General features: G+C 36.2%; 1 protein-coding gene across 1 annotated transcript in view; it reads right to left on the bottom strand.

The window, feature by feature from the left end:
* Adamts3 (ADAM metallopeptidase with thrombospondin type 1 motif 3) overlaps positions 1-17,192 on the bottom strand; it is a 239,151-nt gene that overhangs the window by 26,969 nt on the left and 194,990 nt on the right. The window contains exons 6-12 of the mRNA XM_027950884.2: positions 10,340-10,423; positions 8,078-8,234; positions 7,180-7,285; positions 6,642-6,785; positions 6,130-6,262; positions 3,756-3,869; positions 975-1,120 (exon numbers count right to left, since the gene is read on the bottom strand). Of these exons, the coding sequence (XP_027806685.2) occupies positions 975-1,120; positions 3,756-3,869; positions 6,130-6,262; positions 6,642-6,785; positions 7,180-7,285; positions 8,078-8,234; positions 10,340-10,423 (884 nt within the window). The remainder of the gene's footprint in view (positions 1-974; positions 1,121-3,755; positions 3,870-6,129; positions 6,263-6,641; positions 6,786-7,179; positions 7,286-8,077; positions 8,235-10,339; positions 10,424-17,192) is intronic.

Genomic DNA, 17,192 nt, shown 5'->3' on the forward strand with positions numbered 1-17,192 from the left:
AGTGGATGAACTCATACTTTCTAATTCCAGTCCCTTCCCAAAGCACCCTTCTCTCCCTGCTGCAGAGTAAAATACCCCAAAACTCAAATCAGCTTTTTAAGCAGTATATTTCAAATGCTGAGCAAAAGTGTATTGAAGAAACTGAAAGCATATATACGGATACAAGAAAGTTTTATTGTCTTCCATGTATAAAACATGTGGCTGTAACTCAAACTTTGATCATAGATCTGTCTCCATCTCCTCTTATGTAAAATGAAAAAGTAATACTATCTTCCACAGACAAAGTTGTCTGGATTAAATAAGATAACATATTTAAAGCACTTAGACTAGACTCTGGCTCATAGCGAACCCTAGCTGTTTTTATTATTGGCATTTTGGTTGTTTTTGTTTTTTTTCTTACACAACCATCATTTCTTCCCATGCACACAGGCATGTGGCACCTGATAGTCTTTATCAAAGACATGCTCAAAGACATCCTGCAGCCAGAAATAAAAAGAGGGAGCTGCCTAGATGCTAAATTGTAGACCAAGAAGAATATAATATTCAATAATTACATTATTCTTTTTCTTTAGAAAATAAAGTTTGCTGAGCATACAATAGGGACTCGGGATAAACTTTTAGTCTGGGTGAATTAATGAATACCTTCCCCCCAATAGTTCCTTGGCTGTCCCTCACCATCTTTCTATTGCCTTACTCTGAAGCAACTACACCTACCCACGAGTCCTTAATATTCTCAAACATCAATTTCTTAAAAAATCTCTAATCTTCATTCCAGCTCCTCATCTTCATCCTTGACTACTTTTCATAAGATTGATAAATGACCACTATCCAAAAGTGACACTGGTTTAGGAACTGTGAACAATTTGTTTTTATGTCCTATATTTTTCATTCACTTCATGAAACAGAATATTAATCACATGACAGCATTTTCTAGTCTATTCAAAAATAACAAGAATTATAGGGATTATACTTACATGGGATTATTGCACTGGCGGGTTCGGAAACGAACACCAGTTCCACATGTCCGCGAACAGGAGCCAAATTTTGTCCATGATCCCCAATTACCATCTTGTTTTTGTTGATTAGCATTCTTCCACATGCAATGACCCTTATAGCACCACTTAGGAAGATGACAAAAGGCAATTATGAAAATCATGCAGACATTGAAGCTGAAGTTATTCAAGAACCCCTATTTGAAGATTTTCATTTCTTTCTTTCTTTTTTCTTCCATGTGGAGATGCCTTTAAGATATCCAAAAGCAATTACACCATCCCAAGATACCCTAACAGAGGGGAACTTAGACTTGAATTTTTTAAGTATAAAGTTAAAATGAAAACTAATACAGCATCCATCCAGACAAGTTTTTAAATGATATATTCACCAGTGACTATCAGGCACCAATAATTTTCTGGGCACCCACCTTGCCCAGTTGATACTATCCCACCCTTTATCTCTTGCTACCTACCATCATCTCAAGGTATGAAGATATACATCTGGACTTAAAAAATAAATAACATAACATACCCAAAATCATGATATTTGGCTGTCAAGGCACTTTTTTCTTTTTTTTTTTTGGTATCAGTGATTGAACCCAGGGGTGCTAACCACTAACCCACATCCCCAGATCCTTCTATTTTGAGGCAGAGTCTCACTCAAGTTGCTTCGGGCCTCACTAACTGCTAAGGCTGGCCTTGAATTTGCTATCTTCCTGCCTCAGCTTCTGGAGTCACTGGGATTACAGGCAAGCACCACCATATCTAGCTCTGCTTTCAAAGCAATTTTAATAAGTAAGCAATAAAATTTTAGACTTTTATAAGTAAACTTTATAAAATTTTAATTCACAAATTGTTCTGAAAGAAATATAGGTGATATAAATATATTCACCTTTTAAATGAGGAAAAGTAAGGCCCAGAATGTTCATGAGTAGTTGAAGGTCATCCGACCTAGAAGCGAACAGTGGGACTACTAAACTCTCATACCAGAGCACCATGCATATGGTGCCCAGAATACAGAAGATTGTCAAAGGGCATTACTTTCCTTTGCAACATTTTGATCTGCTTTTCCATACTATATACAATAAGTGTCTGTCTAAACTAAACTTTTGAAAATTTAATTACAACACAGTTATATTTAGAGGAGTTGGATGTTGAGAGTTGATTAAATAATAATTTTAATAAAACAAAAATTAATTAACTCATTATTGCTCTTGATTTTAGTCAAAAGTCTGTGATAATGAATTTTTCCAAAGCCAAATACTATAAATAATGTTATTTGGCATCATGCCTAACATAATACAGGTATTTGTAATGATGGGTTTTATTATTATGCATGATTCTCATCACAAGTACAGTTTAAACACATCTGAAGTCAACCTTTTAAAAGAACTCAAAGCTGTGTTAATTTTCTTTGCCAGCTTTTGGTCCTGTCTACAATCTCTTATTTCTAAACTAGTCAGAGCTCTTCAACTTGAGTTTTTAACATGCCTTTATTTTGGGATCTCTGCCCTTATGAGTAGCATAGCTTGGTCTGCCGCCAGTATCTGAGCATTCAATCCTGACTACACAATTTGAGATTTAAAACCTCTGGGCATCTTTCCCCAAGGAGCGAGGCCAAATCTTCTGTATAAATTCACATTACTTTATTTCTGGGCAACTTTCACAAGTAATGGGATGCCAGCAAGTAAATCAAATCCCACTAGCAGGGGGCCAGAGATGCTGCAGAGCTGTTTCCTCCCATTCTATCTGTAGTGGGCTGAATGGTGGTCTCAAAGATGACAGATTCTAGTCCCTGGACTTGTAAATGTGAACTTATTTGGAAAAAGGGTCTTTGCAAATGTGATTAAATTAAGGATCTCATGTGGGGAGATTATTCTGCATTACTCAGTGGGTCCCAAATGCCATTACTTATAACACAGGGGAGGGAAGGGGAGATTTCACACAGAAGCAGAGACTGCAGAAGGAGTAGTGAGCCACAAATCAGGAATGTGGATGGAAACAGGAAGCTGGAAGAGGCAAGGGACAGATTCTCCCTTGGAGCTTTTGGAGGGAGTATGACCCTGCCCACCCACTCATTTAAGTTCAGTGAAGCTGATTTTGGACTTCTGGCATTCAGAACTCTGAGAAAATAGATTTCTGGTGTTTTAAGTTACCAAGCATAGGGCAATTTATTATAGCAGTCACAGGAAACCAGCACATTATCATACTGTATGTTATGGCTTAGATATTAGGTGTCCCCACTGTATAAGACAATTCAAGAAAGTTTTGAAGTGAAATGAGAGTTTTAACCTAATCAATTCATTAATCTGTTGGTATGGATTAACTGGGTGGTAACTCTAGGCAAGCTAGGCTGTAGCTGGAGGAGGTGGGTCAATGGGCGGCTTTTGGGGTATATCCTTGGTGAGAGAAGAAGGCTCCCTCTGCTTCCTAGTTCCATGTCCTGATACACTTTCTTCCACCACACTCTTGCCATGGTGTTCTGTCTTACCTTGGGCCCAGAGCAATGGAGTTGGCCATCTATGGACTGAGACCTCTGAAACCAGGAGCCCTAAATAAACTTTTTCTCCTCTAAGTTGTTCTTGTCGTGTCTGCTGGTCACAGCAGTGAAAAAGCTGACTAAAACATTGCATTTCCATAACAAAACCTCAGGTACTATGGTTTCCATGAAAATGACAGCACAGCTATGTTTGTCATTTGCTAGACTTAAAAATTACCACTCAACATATCATAAATCGGCATTGTATAGATAGATATACTCACTTTTCCAGCAGCACATTCAGTCCCATCAAGTGGGGGTCCCTTTTTAGTCTTACAAAAGTAGGGGTTATCAGGATGGCTGCACCACAGCTGTTTACAGGGGTCAAAGGTTCGGAACTGGAAGAGAGAATCAAACTCTCAGTGAAGTCTCAGATGGCAACACAGACACCAATGAAATGTCCTACAGTTTCTTCATGTCATATCTTTTGTATTTCTTAGTTTTAAGTCAAGTAGTGCGACATGTTAAGGAAAACACTGCATAAGAATTCCAAGTAGAGAATACTTTTATTTTGCTTTTCTAAAATAGCAATGATAAACAATGATTTATTTGGGATTCTCTGCTAGACTTTTAGTTTTTCTGCATGTCATTTATACTTTCTGATCTTCAAACAGACAATTTTGGAATTTTAAAATGTGTTAGTAATTGTGCACATTTCAAATATGAAATCTTATTATAACTGTTTGGCAGTTCTCAAGCTATCAAAATGCCTTCTCTTTATTCCTGTAGTTATGAACTAGTTACAGATACTTGTGTACATTCTTTGCTCATCTCTTCATTTTTCTCTTTAAATGTAACTATTTTACTATATTTTTTATAGAGTTTTAAAAATTTTTACATAGTTTTTATATCTATTCCCTATACTGCTAATTACCCACATACAGCCTTATGGTCATAGATTTTTTTATTTTTATTTTTTTTGGTTTTAATCCTTGATTACTTAATGCAGAAATTGTACTTTTACATGACATTGAGCCAAAGGTTTAGAATTCTAAGGTCTAAAACATTAATGGAGGTAAGTAGAAGCTCACGGTGTATTATTTATAGGCAGGTTAAATGGCTGTATATGCAATATTCCAAAGAGCAAATCAATTTTTTTCATTACCCCAAATACATTTTTTCTTGCTCTGTTTATTCCAACATAAAAAAAAGGCTTTCATTCAGTATGGAGATTCCTCAGAAAACTTGGAATGGAACCACTATTTGACCCAGCTAATGCAACTCCTTTGTTTATACCCAAAGGATTTAAAATCAGCATACTATAGTGACGCAGCCACATCAATGTTTATAGCAGTTCAACTCACAATAGCAAAACTATGAAACCAACCTAGATGTCCTTCAACAGATGAATGGATAAAGATGTGGCATAAACACACAATGGAATATTATTCAGCCTTAAAGAAATTATGTCATTTGCATGGTAAATGGATGGAACTGGAGAATATCATGACAAGTGAAATAAGCCAAACCCCCAAAAACAAAGACCGAATGTTTTCTCTAATAAGTGGATGCTGATCCATAATGGGGTGGGGGGGTTGGGGGGAGAAAAGGACTGTGGATTGTGCATAGGGGAGTGAGGGAAGGGGAGAGGGTATGGGGATGAGAAGGACAGTGGAATGAAACAGATATTATTACCCTATATTCATGTATGATTATACTATCAGTGTGACTCTGCACCATGTTCAGCCAGAGGAAGGAGAGGTTGTGCTCCATTTCTACATAAAGTGTCAAAGTGCATTCTACTGTCATGTATAACTAATTAGAACAAATTAAAAATTAAAAAAGGCTTTCCTGTTTTTTTTCTTTCCTTAAATGAACTACTAAAGATCAGCATGGTCTGATGAAACATAACCCTAAACTGAATAGTTATGCAGAAGACTGGTGTAAAGGATTCCACTGTGCATTTACTATGTACCTGCATTGTGCTACACACTTTAATTACATCATCACATTTAATCTCACTTCAACCCTATGAGATAAATACTGTCATTATCTACATTTTACACATAAGGAAACTAAGCCAGAGGGATTAAATAATATGCCCAAGGTAAGACGTTGAGTAAGCGTCAGAACTAGAAACCGACCCATCCAGTCTTCCCATGACACCCATATCCTGATGCCCATGCTATACCAACGGAATTTCATGTAGTAGAACACCATAACCCTTCCCTGTGGTCACTAACACAGAATGCTGGCCGTCAAGACAAATAAAAGCCATGTCTCTAAGGCTTAGGAGTCATCTCTGAAGGTCAAATATACTAAGGAGGAAAAGAACATAAAGATTTGGAGCCTGAGAACCTTGGTTAAAAGTTCAGCTCCCTTATTTCCCATATGTGTGTCTTGAGCAAGTTGCTTAACTTCTGTAGGTCTTAGCTCTTCCTTCTGTAGAAGTATATCAACTCCCTTCTAGTCTTTCACGAGGATTAAGTAAGGCAGTATACTTAAAATATTTGATTTTACCATCTAACAATATAGCAAGCACAAGGTAACTGGTAGAGATTCTTATACTTGCACCAGTGAGTTTGTAAAGTTCACCAAAAAAGAGCTACATGAATAGATTTCAAGATGCAAAAACTAAATTAACTATGGGTAACATACCGCAGTGCACATTTTGTAACCAACACCAAAATCAAAACGGCATTGCTCATCCATAGAGTAATTTATTCCAGGAAGTTCTGGGAGTTTGGGCCAATCATGTTCAAAAGGGTCATCAAGGAGACAATCATAGGAACTGCAGGAAGGAAAATGTTACAGGTAGTTAAAGGGCAGTTTTTAATACCTTCACTATAGAGTGCAGATTATGTAATATATACAGGAATCACAACCATTCTCTTCCAATCCTCAACTCAACTTTGTCCATTTGCTGAAGATTCTATAAAGACTTTAGTAAAAGAAAATCATAATGCACTTAAGTTCTAGGCTTATGGCTGAAAAATTGTGATTACATTATGCAATCATCAAGGCAAAGCCTCTGAATCATAAGAAAATGTTGATTACTGACAACAATATGCATTTACTGGGAATTTTGTTATGATCAAGGTCCTAAGAGTCAATTTCATGTTTGGAGGTTACAGCATAAATGCTCTCATGACATGAAGCAGGACACATACTGGATGTATCTTTTCAATTCTTGACCACTGCATCGGGACCAGTGGTAACGATGAAACGCAGCTTGTACCAAGGGAGCCATGACACTGCCCATAGCAGTTTCGTCCCCACACCTGTTGCCTTGTCCATCATGCTCCATTCCCAACCTAGAACACAAAGGAGATCTCATGGGTGAGAGTTAATGGGGTTATGGTTTTTGTTTATTTATTTTTTTGTTTTGACAATAAGTACTGGGAAAGATGTATTTTATAAGTCAACATGGCTCCCTCGTGGAAGCCATAGGCAATGAAATTGAGAGCAATCTGACAAAAATGCCTCTCTTATTCCATAGCTATGAAAAGTTCAGGAGTGCCTCTTCAAGACAGAGTCACTCATTGAGTTTCAGTGCATGACCTCCCCTCTGTTTTCAGCTCCTCACACTTGGCAAGGGATGAGAATTGCATGCTGGCATGTATTCTGCCCCAAGTGTGAACAATACTGGGAGAAGCAAAGAAAAGATCTTTTTTTTTTTTTTCTTTATAGCTGTCAACAGTGACTTACACATGGCCAGTTTCATGGGCTACTACAAAAGCAGATGAAAAACCATCCTCATGATTCAGGGTACAACTTCTCACTGGATGACACATGCCCGTGACTGGAGCATATCCTGTAGAGAATAACAATTACTTTTATTTTCATTTTATGAGAAAACCCATTAAGAATTACTACTGGACCTTTGCCTAGAGGGAAAAAAATAAAAAAGCTTTTCAGCAAACAGGGGCAGCATTATTTCCCAGCTAGCAGTATGTGCCACATTCTCTTGGGAAAACCACAGGTAATGGTCTCTAAAAAGATTCATTGGGTCTGTATTCTCTCCTTTCATAAGAAAAAAAAAAAAAAAAAAAAAAAAACCAAAACAACAACAACAACAAAATTGCCTGGGGTTACCATTCTGTTCTGCCCACCAGTTAAGCCTTGTCTTTCTGTTTTAGTAAATGGTCCTTCCTATCATGGTACTGATGAAGGGAGCCAGAAATTCCATCAATGTTGAAAAGAAAATCATCAGTCTGCTTTTTCCAAAGTCTGCATCAGAATTTATTAGATAAATGGAAGCTGACTTTGGAAGAAAGCTCTTTGGCAGCAGTCATTCCTCATGGCATCTCTTTTCTCATTCCAAACAGTCAGTGGACATCACACTGCATTTTACAGCATCCCCTCCATACCCCAAATGCACAACCATTATTTTAAAGGCAAGTATAATTTATTATAGTATTTAAGCAGCATCTAACAATGTGAATTCCAAAGAATTCACTGAAAGCAATAGAAAGAAAATGCATACTTGGCTGATGCATGGTGGAAAGTGGTGATGGAGAGCTGAACATTTGAACAGACTGCCCAATAGGATTACTCTTGAAAAGTCATGCCCTTAAGTTTTCCTTCTATATATTAATGGCAATACCTTGCATTCCAGCAGGTCCAAAGTCTTGCCTGGTTAAGAAAATTGCATGATCATGGTGCTCAGAGTGGTTGGGATCAGATTTTTGTTGTTGGCAAGCCCAGCGACACACATTCTCTAAGCTCCTGGATGGGTTTCCCCTTTCTATGAGACTGATGGACTAAGAGAAACAGTATGTTAAAGACACATATAACATTTTCCCAAAGGCTTTCTTTAATAACTTTTTCTAAAGTTGAAACTGGGATTATAATACTTAAGAAACAATTTAATGTTATTTGGGGCTTTAGATACCTGCCTTGGTTTGGGAATTCTAAATGCTCAGGAAAGATATCTTGATGATAATCAATACTACCTGTGTTAAAGTTAATGGAGTCCATTTATGGGAATGTCTGATACTGGGATTTACTATTGTGAGCAAACTCAATATTAATCATTTGGGTAAGAATTTCAGAAGTCCAAAATATTTCCTGGCTCTGTTTAGATTTTAAATTTCATAGATATTAAGAACAAAAATATTGGAAAAGATTCTACCAGGAAGCTTTTCCCCAGAGATACGAAAGTAGAGAGAGAGGAGGGGAGGGGAGGGGAGAGGTAGGGAGGGGGGAGGGGGGAGGATGGGAAAGGCAGCGGAGCACAACAGACACTAGTATGGCAATTTGTAAATCAATGGATGTGTAACTGATGTGATTCTGCAATCTGTGTATGGGGTGAAGGTGGGAGTTCATAACCCACTTGAATCAAAGTGTGGAATATGATATGTCAAGAAATTTGTAATGTTTTGAACAACCCACAATAAAAATTTAAAAAAAAAAAAAAAAAAAATCTTAATTAAAATTTTTGTGATTTTTTTTTGGGGGGGTAGGGAATTAATCAATGTACAGGAAGAATAGAAGTTCTTCCATAAGCTGTCAAGTCTGGTAAAATCTTCGTTTATGGGGGGGAAAGTCAAATTATATTAACCTCGCACTAAAAACAACAGTTATTTGGAATGTTACCACTATCGCTTTATGGTCGAGAGTTAAAAGTTCAGGGGGAAAAGGGCCCATCGTTCAAGAACCTGGGAGCTGCAATCCCAGACTGTTTCTGGATGGAATGAGAAACTGAAATTGAAACCCCAAATAAGTCTCTACTTGGATGACAGATTGAGAGTTTTGTTAAGTTTCAGCAAATGTTATTATCAGTGTTTACATTCTTAATAGAATTAGCTAGATTTGTTGTATGCTGATCACATATTTCTCGGAGCAAATGACTTAACAACCAACAGAAGGCTATTAACATTTCCAGCTGGAATTAACTTGTTTTCCTCAGTAGCAACACAAAGTAGGTCAGAAACAAAATGCAAGAAACAAAAGGTCAGTGACACCCTATCATCAGACAAAGATAAGAGGATTCTAAATATATAATTAAATGCAAATATGTGTTTTTCCTGTTTCCTAAATGCACATATTCAACAATATTTCATAACTGGGAAGATTAATTATGGGAGAGATACATGGAATTTTAAACATCCAGAAAATTGACAAGTTGGTTGCTTCCTGTATGTTTCCTTGTCAAAGGGAAACACTTTTAAAATCTATTTTATTATTTTCAAGGACAGAGACATATCTAGTATCATTTTAAAGCCAGTTAAAGTCAGTTATCTTATATGAAATGCCTACATGTACATTTTGACCCAATTTTTTGTTTTCAAAAGATTAAAACTCTTTTAAATAAAAAATATCACTATACTTCACTTTTAAGTAGAAAGATATATGTATTAAATATTGTTTTAACAAAACAAGAAGACACGATTTCTGTCTTTTTCATTCATTGATATATTCAAACAGCTAGAAAAGTGCCACATAGTAAGAACTCAATAGAGACATTTTGAATGAGTATATGAATCACAAACTTCATGATAAACAAAGCTAAGAAAATTCTCTTTTGCTTAATAGTATCCATTCATTCCACCTACAGTCATGCCTAAATTCAGGATTAATATCCACATCTCTGTTAGACAGAAGTAGAAAAGCAAAGGGTAGCCACATAAAAATCTGCACTTTCTGCTCAGATTTGGAGATCTCTACTCATTGTGACAGTTTCTCCTCCTCAGTTTGGGCAAACAGGCATTCCCAAGAGACTGGTCTGGATTAATTATGGGAGAGGGATATGTTATTTTAAACATCACTAACATTGCCAAGTTAGTTGAAGCTACAGCAATTTAGTTTTCTATTTGCTAATCCAGTCTTTACTGTTCACAGTCCACAATTTTTTAAGATATTTTACCTTTGCATAGCCCAGCATTATCATGCGTACCAGGACCACATTTATGTGTACTCCAAGGGACTCATCATGGTAAATTTCATTCACCTAGAAACAAAGCAGAAAATTGTTAAAAGAAAAACAACACAAAGGACTACATGAGATGTGCAACATTTAATGGATCAACCATATAAGTCATGACAAGTACTCAAGTCAAATAACTTTTTTTTAAAATTTAGTTTAAGCTGAATTCTGAAATGAAGTAGTTTAGCTTTGGAACATTCCTCAGACATGTGAATTATTGATTTTTTAAACTCCACAGCAATATGAACATAGAAAATGTACTCACAGTGGGCTTCATGAAGCTCATGTAGTGGGTTAACTGGGTCAAATGGTGGTTCCATTTCTCTAGTTTTTTTGAGGAATCTCCATACTGCTTTCCAGAGTGGTTGTACCAATATACAGTCCCACCAGCAATATATGAGTGAATCTTTTTCCTCACAACCTCACCAACATTTATTGTTACTTGTATTCTTGATAATTACCATTCTGGCTAGAGTGAGATGAAATCTCAGTGTAGTTTTAGTTTGCATTTATCTAATTGTTAGAGATGTTGAACAGGATGTAAAATCACATAGTACAGTAACAAAGCCACAACAATGTTTCTAGCAGCTCAATTCACAATAGCTAAGCTATGGAACCAACCTAGATGCACTTCAACAGATGAATGGATAAAGAATATGTGGTTTATATACACAATGGAGAATTATTCAGTCATATAAAAGAAGGACTTTATGACATTTACCAGTAAATGGATGGATCTGGAGACTATCAGGCTATGTGAAATAAGCCAGACCCAAAATGACAAAAGTTGAATATTTTGTCTGATATGTGGAAGCTAACCCACAATAAATGGGGAGTGGGTAGGAATAGAAATTCAGTGTATTAAAGAAAGGGTGGGTTTGGACTGGGGTTGTGGCTCACCAACCCCAGTAGAGCGCTTGCCTAGCATACACGAGGCTCTGGGTTCGATCCTCAGCACCACATAAATGTAAAATAAAGATATTGTGTCCACATAAAACTTAAGAATAAATATTTTTTTAAAAAAAGAAAGAAAGGGTGGGTTAGAGAAAGGGAAATGAAGGAAAGGGAGTGGGGACAGAAATAGGAAAGACAGTGGAATGAATCTGACATACTTTTCCTAAGTACATATATAAACACAGCACAGTGAGTGCCACTATAGTGTATATCCATAAGAATGGTGTTCTAACTAAAATAAGATATATTTCATACTTGCATAATTATATCAACATGTATTCTATAGTCACATATAACTAAAAAGAATTTAAAAAATAAAGCTCATGCAGTGTTTGTAAGCTTCTACATGTTTGTGATATAACTCACATGTAACATGCACCAAAAGCAACTACAAGAGGGTATCCCTGGTGCTGCAGCCATATTGGAGAAATACAGACAGCAGGCATTTTCCACTAGAGTGTCCACAAGGCCAGCAGGGATGTGATGTCTGCTTGTGGGGGCTCATGGTTGGGGGGTATGTGTGCAGGAGCTGTGGTGGTTTATCTGGGCTCCAGCAAGCAGGTGGCTCTCCCAGTGCCCCACAGGAGTCAAACAGCTGTGGCAATGATGGCTTAGAAGTACTTTGGGGAGGTCCTTCAGTATTTGAATTATTAAGGCCTTGAACAAGTGCATATCAGATAAATGTCAACCCTGGATGCAATTCAGAAGGGCTAAACTAAGTCCCTACTTGTTACTTAATTTTTTAAGTTAGGTTGAAGTTTCTAAAAGTGATTTGGTACATTTTAATATCATGGGTGCTGGAATTAGAGCAACCTCAGAGATCATAGTCCAACTCTGTTTATACAGATAAGGAAGATGAAGCCTGTAGAGATTAAGTGACACATAAAACCAGCCCATTATTGGTAGATAGGAATCTAAGGTGGAATGCAATTACATCTTCTGATTAAGCTGGGGCAAAATGAGTGCAAATAAAAATGCTCAACTTGGCAAATGCTAGGAGAAATGGGAAAGGTGGGGTATCTGGCTAGATTACAAAGTTCTAAGCTGTTCCCCAAAGCAAGGACCCAATACTTGTCAGAGTAACTAAAAGGGATGGAAAACTAACTGATGTTCAGACGTAGGCACAATCTAAAACCTGTAGTGAAAAGAATGAAGGAAAGCTCTAAAAAATATTCATGAATCAAACAACTTTGATTTGCCACATTGACCAAGAAACAGATCAAGAAATCTCAATTGAAATGTTTCAAGAATACAGTATGAATGCTCAGAGCCCCTTAAAAACCAGGGTCCTAAATGAAGACAGAAGGCACACTCACTGAATTTTTAGATAGCACAAAAAAAGAAAAGCAAAGCAAAGATGGAGGTAAAAGAGCTAATCTAGAATATATTGAAGACAACAAAGTGTAGTTTCATAGGAAAAAGGCAAAGTCCTTTTATGTGGAAAAATGCATTTATATACATATGTACATTTATAAATATACATACACATACAAAGTGTATGTCCATATGCACACATGCTCACACAATATTAAGACCCAGTTTAATACCTGTCAAATGTAAACCAAGAAGCAAAGGAAAAAATTCTGCAGTGTACATTTGCATCACATAGAGGTGCAGGCAGGTAGCTCATGCCCAAGCTGTCCCACTTAGGCTGGAGTATACCTGAAGGATTCAGTTGATTTTTCTATGTTGTCTCATAAAAGAGACGTTGATAAGCATCTGAGAAAAAGAGCACAGAAAATGTGTCCTATGAAGAATGGCCAGGGAGATATAGTAGTTAAAAGTCTGGACACCAGACATTGAGTCTCAGATAAATCCTGGTTCAACTTGTCATTGATTGTGAGCTCTGCATCTCTTTGAGTCTCAGCCAAATGAACATAAAAAGAAATACTACCTCATAAGAATGAAAATATTTAACTAATGCAACAAACTGCTCAAAAAATTTCTGATTGAGGAGGGAGAGGGTGTTTACAGGACATTTAGAGTACAGAAAGTACAATAGAAAATCCAGAAAGAAGACTTAATAAAAGTCATATGACAGAGAGTTTAGATTTATACTGTATACCTACAGAAAATAGAACTAAAAATCTTCCTCATTAGTAAAGGAGCAAATTTCAGTTCAGTATAAAGAAAGATGGAATGTTAGACAAACGGCCTTTTTGCCCATGGGCAGGTTTTCTCTTTATCTTACATCACACTTTGTACCGTCTAATAGAAGACTAAATCCTCCCCACCTTTCCCTTCTGAATTAATTATTTGATTTTTAAAAATTCCCAACATTATAGTTCCAGTAAAAGCAAAAATTCTATGGCCTGTCACTAACATAGTCATCCAGAGGCTCATGGGTACTCCAAGAGACTTCTTGTAAATCAGCTGTTTCAAATTAGAGCATGTCTGTACACAGAGGTATTAACAAGCACTCAGCTTAATGTAGTCAAAATGTAAACGGATTTGATGTTTTTTTAAAAAAAAACAGTTAAAAAGTAATGTTAGAAAACAAGCAAAATAAAGAATAAAACTTTAAAGAAAGTAAATAGGATGAAAAACTGAATTAATTTCTGTAGAAGGAGCCATGATAGAGGGTAGGAGGTACTTGCAGCTCTTGCAGAATACCAGTGACAACTACACTGTAACATAGTATGTGCATAAAAGTTATAGAAAAAAACCTACACCAGGAGCTTCTATAAAACAAAGGAAACATGGTAGCAGTGACAAATAGCTTGGGAGTTTTAGTATAAAATGTACATATAATCAGTTTAAATTAGTAAATTCATTTGCACTTGGTGATTTTAAAATCAATATAATGCCAAGAAAAGTATATTGGGCAAAATTTGTGTTCCCAACAGCAATACCACACTATTGAAGGAGTAAAAGGACATTCTTTTTAAGAGTCAAATTAACATTCACTGAGAGAAAAGTATTATTTAACAAAAGTCACCATTATGCCAAGCTAATTTGAAAACAGGGTGCTACAATAAAAACTGAAGCCAGTTATGAAATGTTATGAGTGAGCACACAATTATGAAAGTATACATATTTATTATGTGGAATAATAAATACTTTTACATAGCAAGATAGTATTTTCTCAGTGTGGCAAATCAGCAGTACCAAATGACTAGAACATGGAAAACTCTGGGTTTAACTTATTATTTTGCTTTCCAAGGCTTAAAAAGTTGGTTCCTGTACATATTTACTTTTAAAATGTACTGAGTCATTTGGCTGCTTTTCATCTTGCCAAGCCTTATCAATGCCTGAGATGCAGTGATCTTACACTCAAAGACACAGGAAAAGACTGGAGGGATAATGCAGCATTGCAGGATTAGATATTCAAAGCTCTGGACTCTGGTCCCAGCTCTGCCACTGATAAGCTGAGTGATCTTGAGTGATTTCTTAAACTCTTTGATGCTTCATTTCGTTTCTTTGTTTGCAAATCATAATCTTAGTTGCTTTGCTTGCTTCTTGTTTTGCTCAAATCAGGCAAGACACCATACAACTACATTCAGCAACATACAAAGTACTTCAGCACCAGCCACCTACCCCTGCAAAAAGTACTATAGATACATTTTCATAATCCACCTGGAAAGATAAAGTCAAATAATTGCCCCATCATAGTTTTCATTGAAAGGGAATTTAAGTTGCTTCTTTGTGAATTTTTTTAAAATCTCAAACAAATGAAAGATGTAATTTAAATAGAAAAATCCATTTGACCCTTTTATTTTTGAAAAATATGCTCTAAAGATTGCAGAAAAGCTCCTTCCAGCAGATGGCAGTATGCACATTTTGCAGCAGGTAAGGGACAATCATACCACATACCACATACCAGTTGGTAAGTCTGTTTTTCCCTATATTAATACACAGGTAAAATAACTTCCTTAAAGTTAAATACAATTTTAAAGTTTCCTAGGTAAAATGCTAAGTTTTGAATGCTCAGTTGACCCTTAAAAAAGAAAAATACTGAAAAATTTTATTAAGATGTTTTTGTCATCTAATCACCATATTATATGAGTTATAAAGAAGTCCCCATGATCAGCTATTTTTGCCACTCAATAAATCATAAGTAGAAGGAACTAAAAGCATATTATACTGAATTAACAATCTGAATCTATCAGGAGGGACTAAAATAATATTGTTCAAGTGTTTTAATAACCTTTTAGTAACAAAGCAATTTTTTAAGAAGTGAAAGCAAATGTCAACAATAAACAAAAATAATAGCTAATTGTACATACAGTTTTCCAGTTCCAGACTATGTTTTAAATATTTATCTTCATTAAGTCAAGTAATCCTTGAAACAACTTTAGGGATATTATAATCTCCATTTACAACTATAGAAACTGAGACACAGAGAAGTTGCAAAAAATCACATGGCAGAGAGCGCAAAGGATGAAAAGCTAAACAGTCTGATTCCACAATCCGTAGTTCTAACCATTCTGCTGAACTGCACAGACCTACAGACCATAGCATTTTGTTACTACATGAAAAATATTTACTTTTAGAATAATCAGTCATGATCCACTAAGTTTAACAATATGGTGTGAAACCACGCTGAGAAAACGAATTTAAAATTTTCACTTTTTTTGGTCGTCTTCCTTTATATAAATGAGGATTCTGAATTTAATATAACTATTTATTTCTTAATTATTAATATAATGATATATGGAAAAAAATACATAGCTAGAGCAAATCAGTGAAAAAACCATGTAAGAAAAACAATAGGGTAAAACAAATAACTAGTGTTTTAGGTTGTGAAAAAAGCATTAAACACAAACATTCTAAGAAGTCCTGTTATTGACACTACATAATTAATACCAATCGAAATACGTCTATACAAAAATGATATATCTTTTCACCACGAGAGCCAACCCATGGGTCTCCGAGGTGCTCACGGTTGAACTCAGAGTACTTATTAGATTAACTACAGAAGTGGTAAACAGAATATTAATTCAATTTTCAGATGACCTTAAATTGGAATGAGGTTGCCAATGATGTGAAAAGAGAAAAAAGGTAAAATCAAATCAAGTATTCTTTTCCTTGAAAGGAAAATTCCTTCCAGGTCTATTCCCGGACAGGACAATTTCTCCCAGGACATTTCCCTGGCAGGACAATCTGACCTGCTTTGTCTGCGCAGCTGATGAACAGCTTTGTCTGGCTTGAACAAAGCAACACTCATTTTTCTTTGAGATGGGTGGGTTAGATCCTGAGAGGCATGACTACATGGTGGTCAAGAGAATGGGTTCTGCAGTCAAACTGCCTGGGTATGGTTTAGCTCTGGGACCTTGGACATATTATTTAATTGTCTCAGGGCCTCTGTTTCCTCATCTGTAAAAACAGAAATGTTAAAAGAAATAAGTGAGGGCTGGGGATGTGGCTCAAGTGGTAGCGCGCTCGCCTGGCATGCGTGCGGCCCGGGTTCGATCCTCAGCACCACATACAAAACAAAGATGTTGTGTCCGCCGATAACTAAAAAATAAATATTAAAAAATTCTCTCTCTCTCTCTCTCTCTCTCTCTCTCTCTCTCTCTGTGTCTCTCTCTCTCTCCCCTCTCTCACTCTCTCTTTAAAAAAAAAAAGAAATAAGTTGAGTTCATATAGGTAGGTACAGTGCCTAAAGTGGTGCTTGTCCTTGGAAATGCAAAAAAAAATTGTTACCATAATTATTACTGTTTTTACATAGAAGCAAATAAATAGTACATATATATGATTTTTTTAAAAGAGACTTTTGGTTATCTGAAGTGATGACAAGACAGCTTGGGTGATTCTGGATGAATCTGATGAAAACTAAAAAAATATCACTCTGTCCACGACTATCTCTTGTGGAGCTAAGTTTAAAACATACACTTGC

This window comes from Marmota flaviventris, chromosome 7, assembly GCF_047511675.1.
Source record: "Marmota flaviventris isolate mMarFla1 chromosome 7, mMarFla1.hap1, whole genome shotgun sequence".
Taxonomy (NCBI): domain Eukaryota; kingdom Metazoa; phylum Chordata; class Mammalia; order Rodentia; family Sciuridae; genus Marmota; species Marmota flaviventris.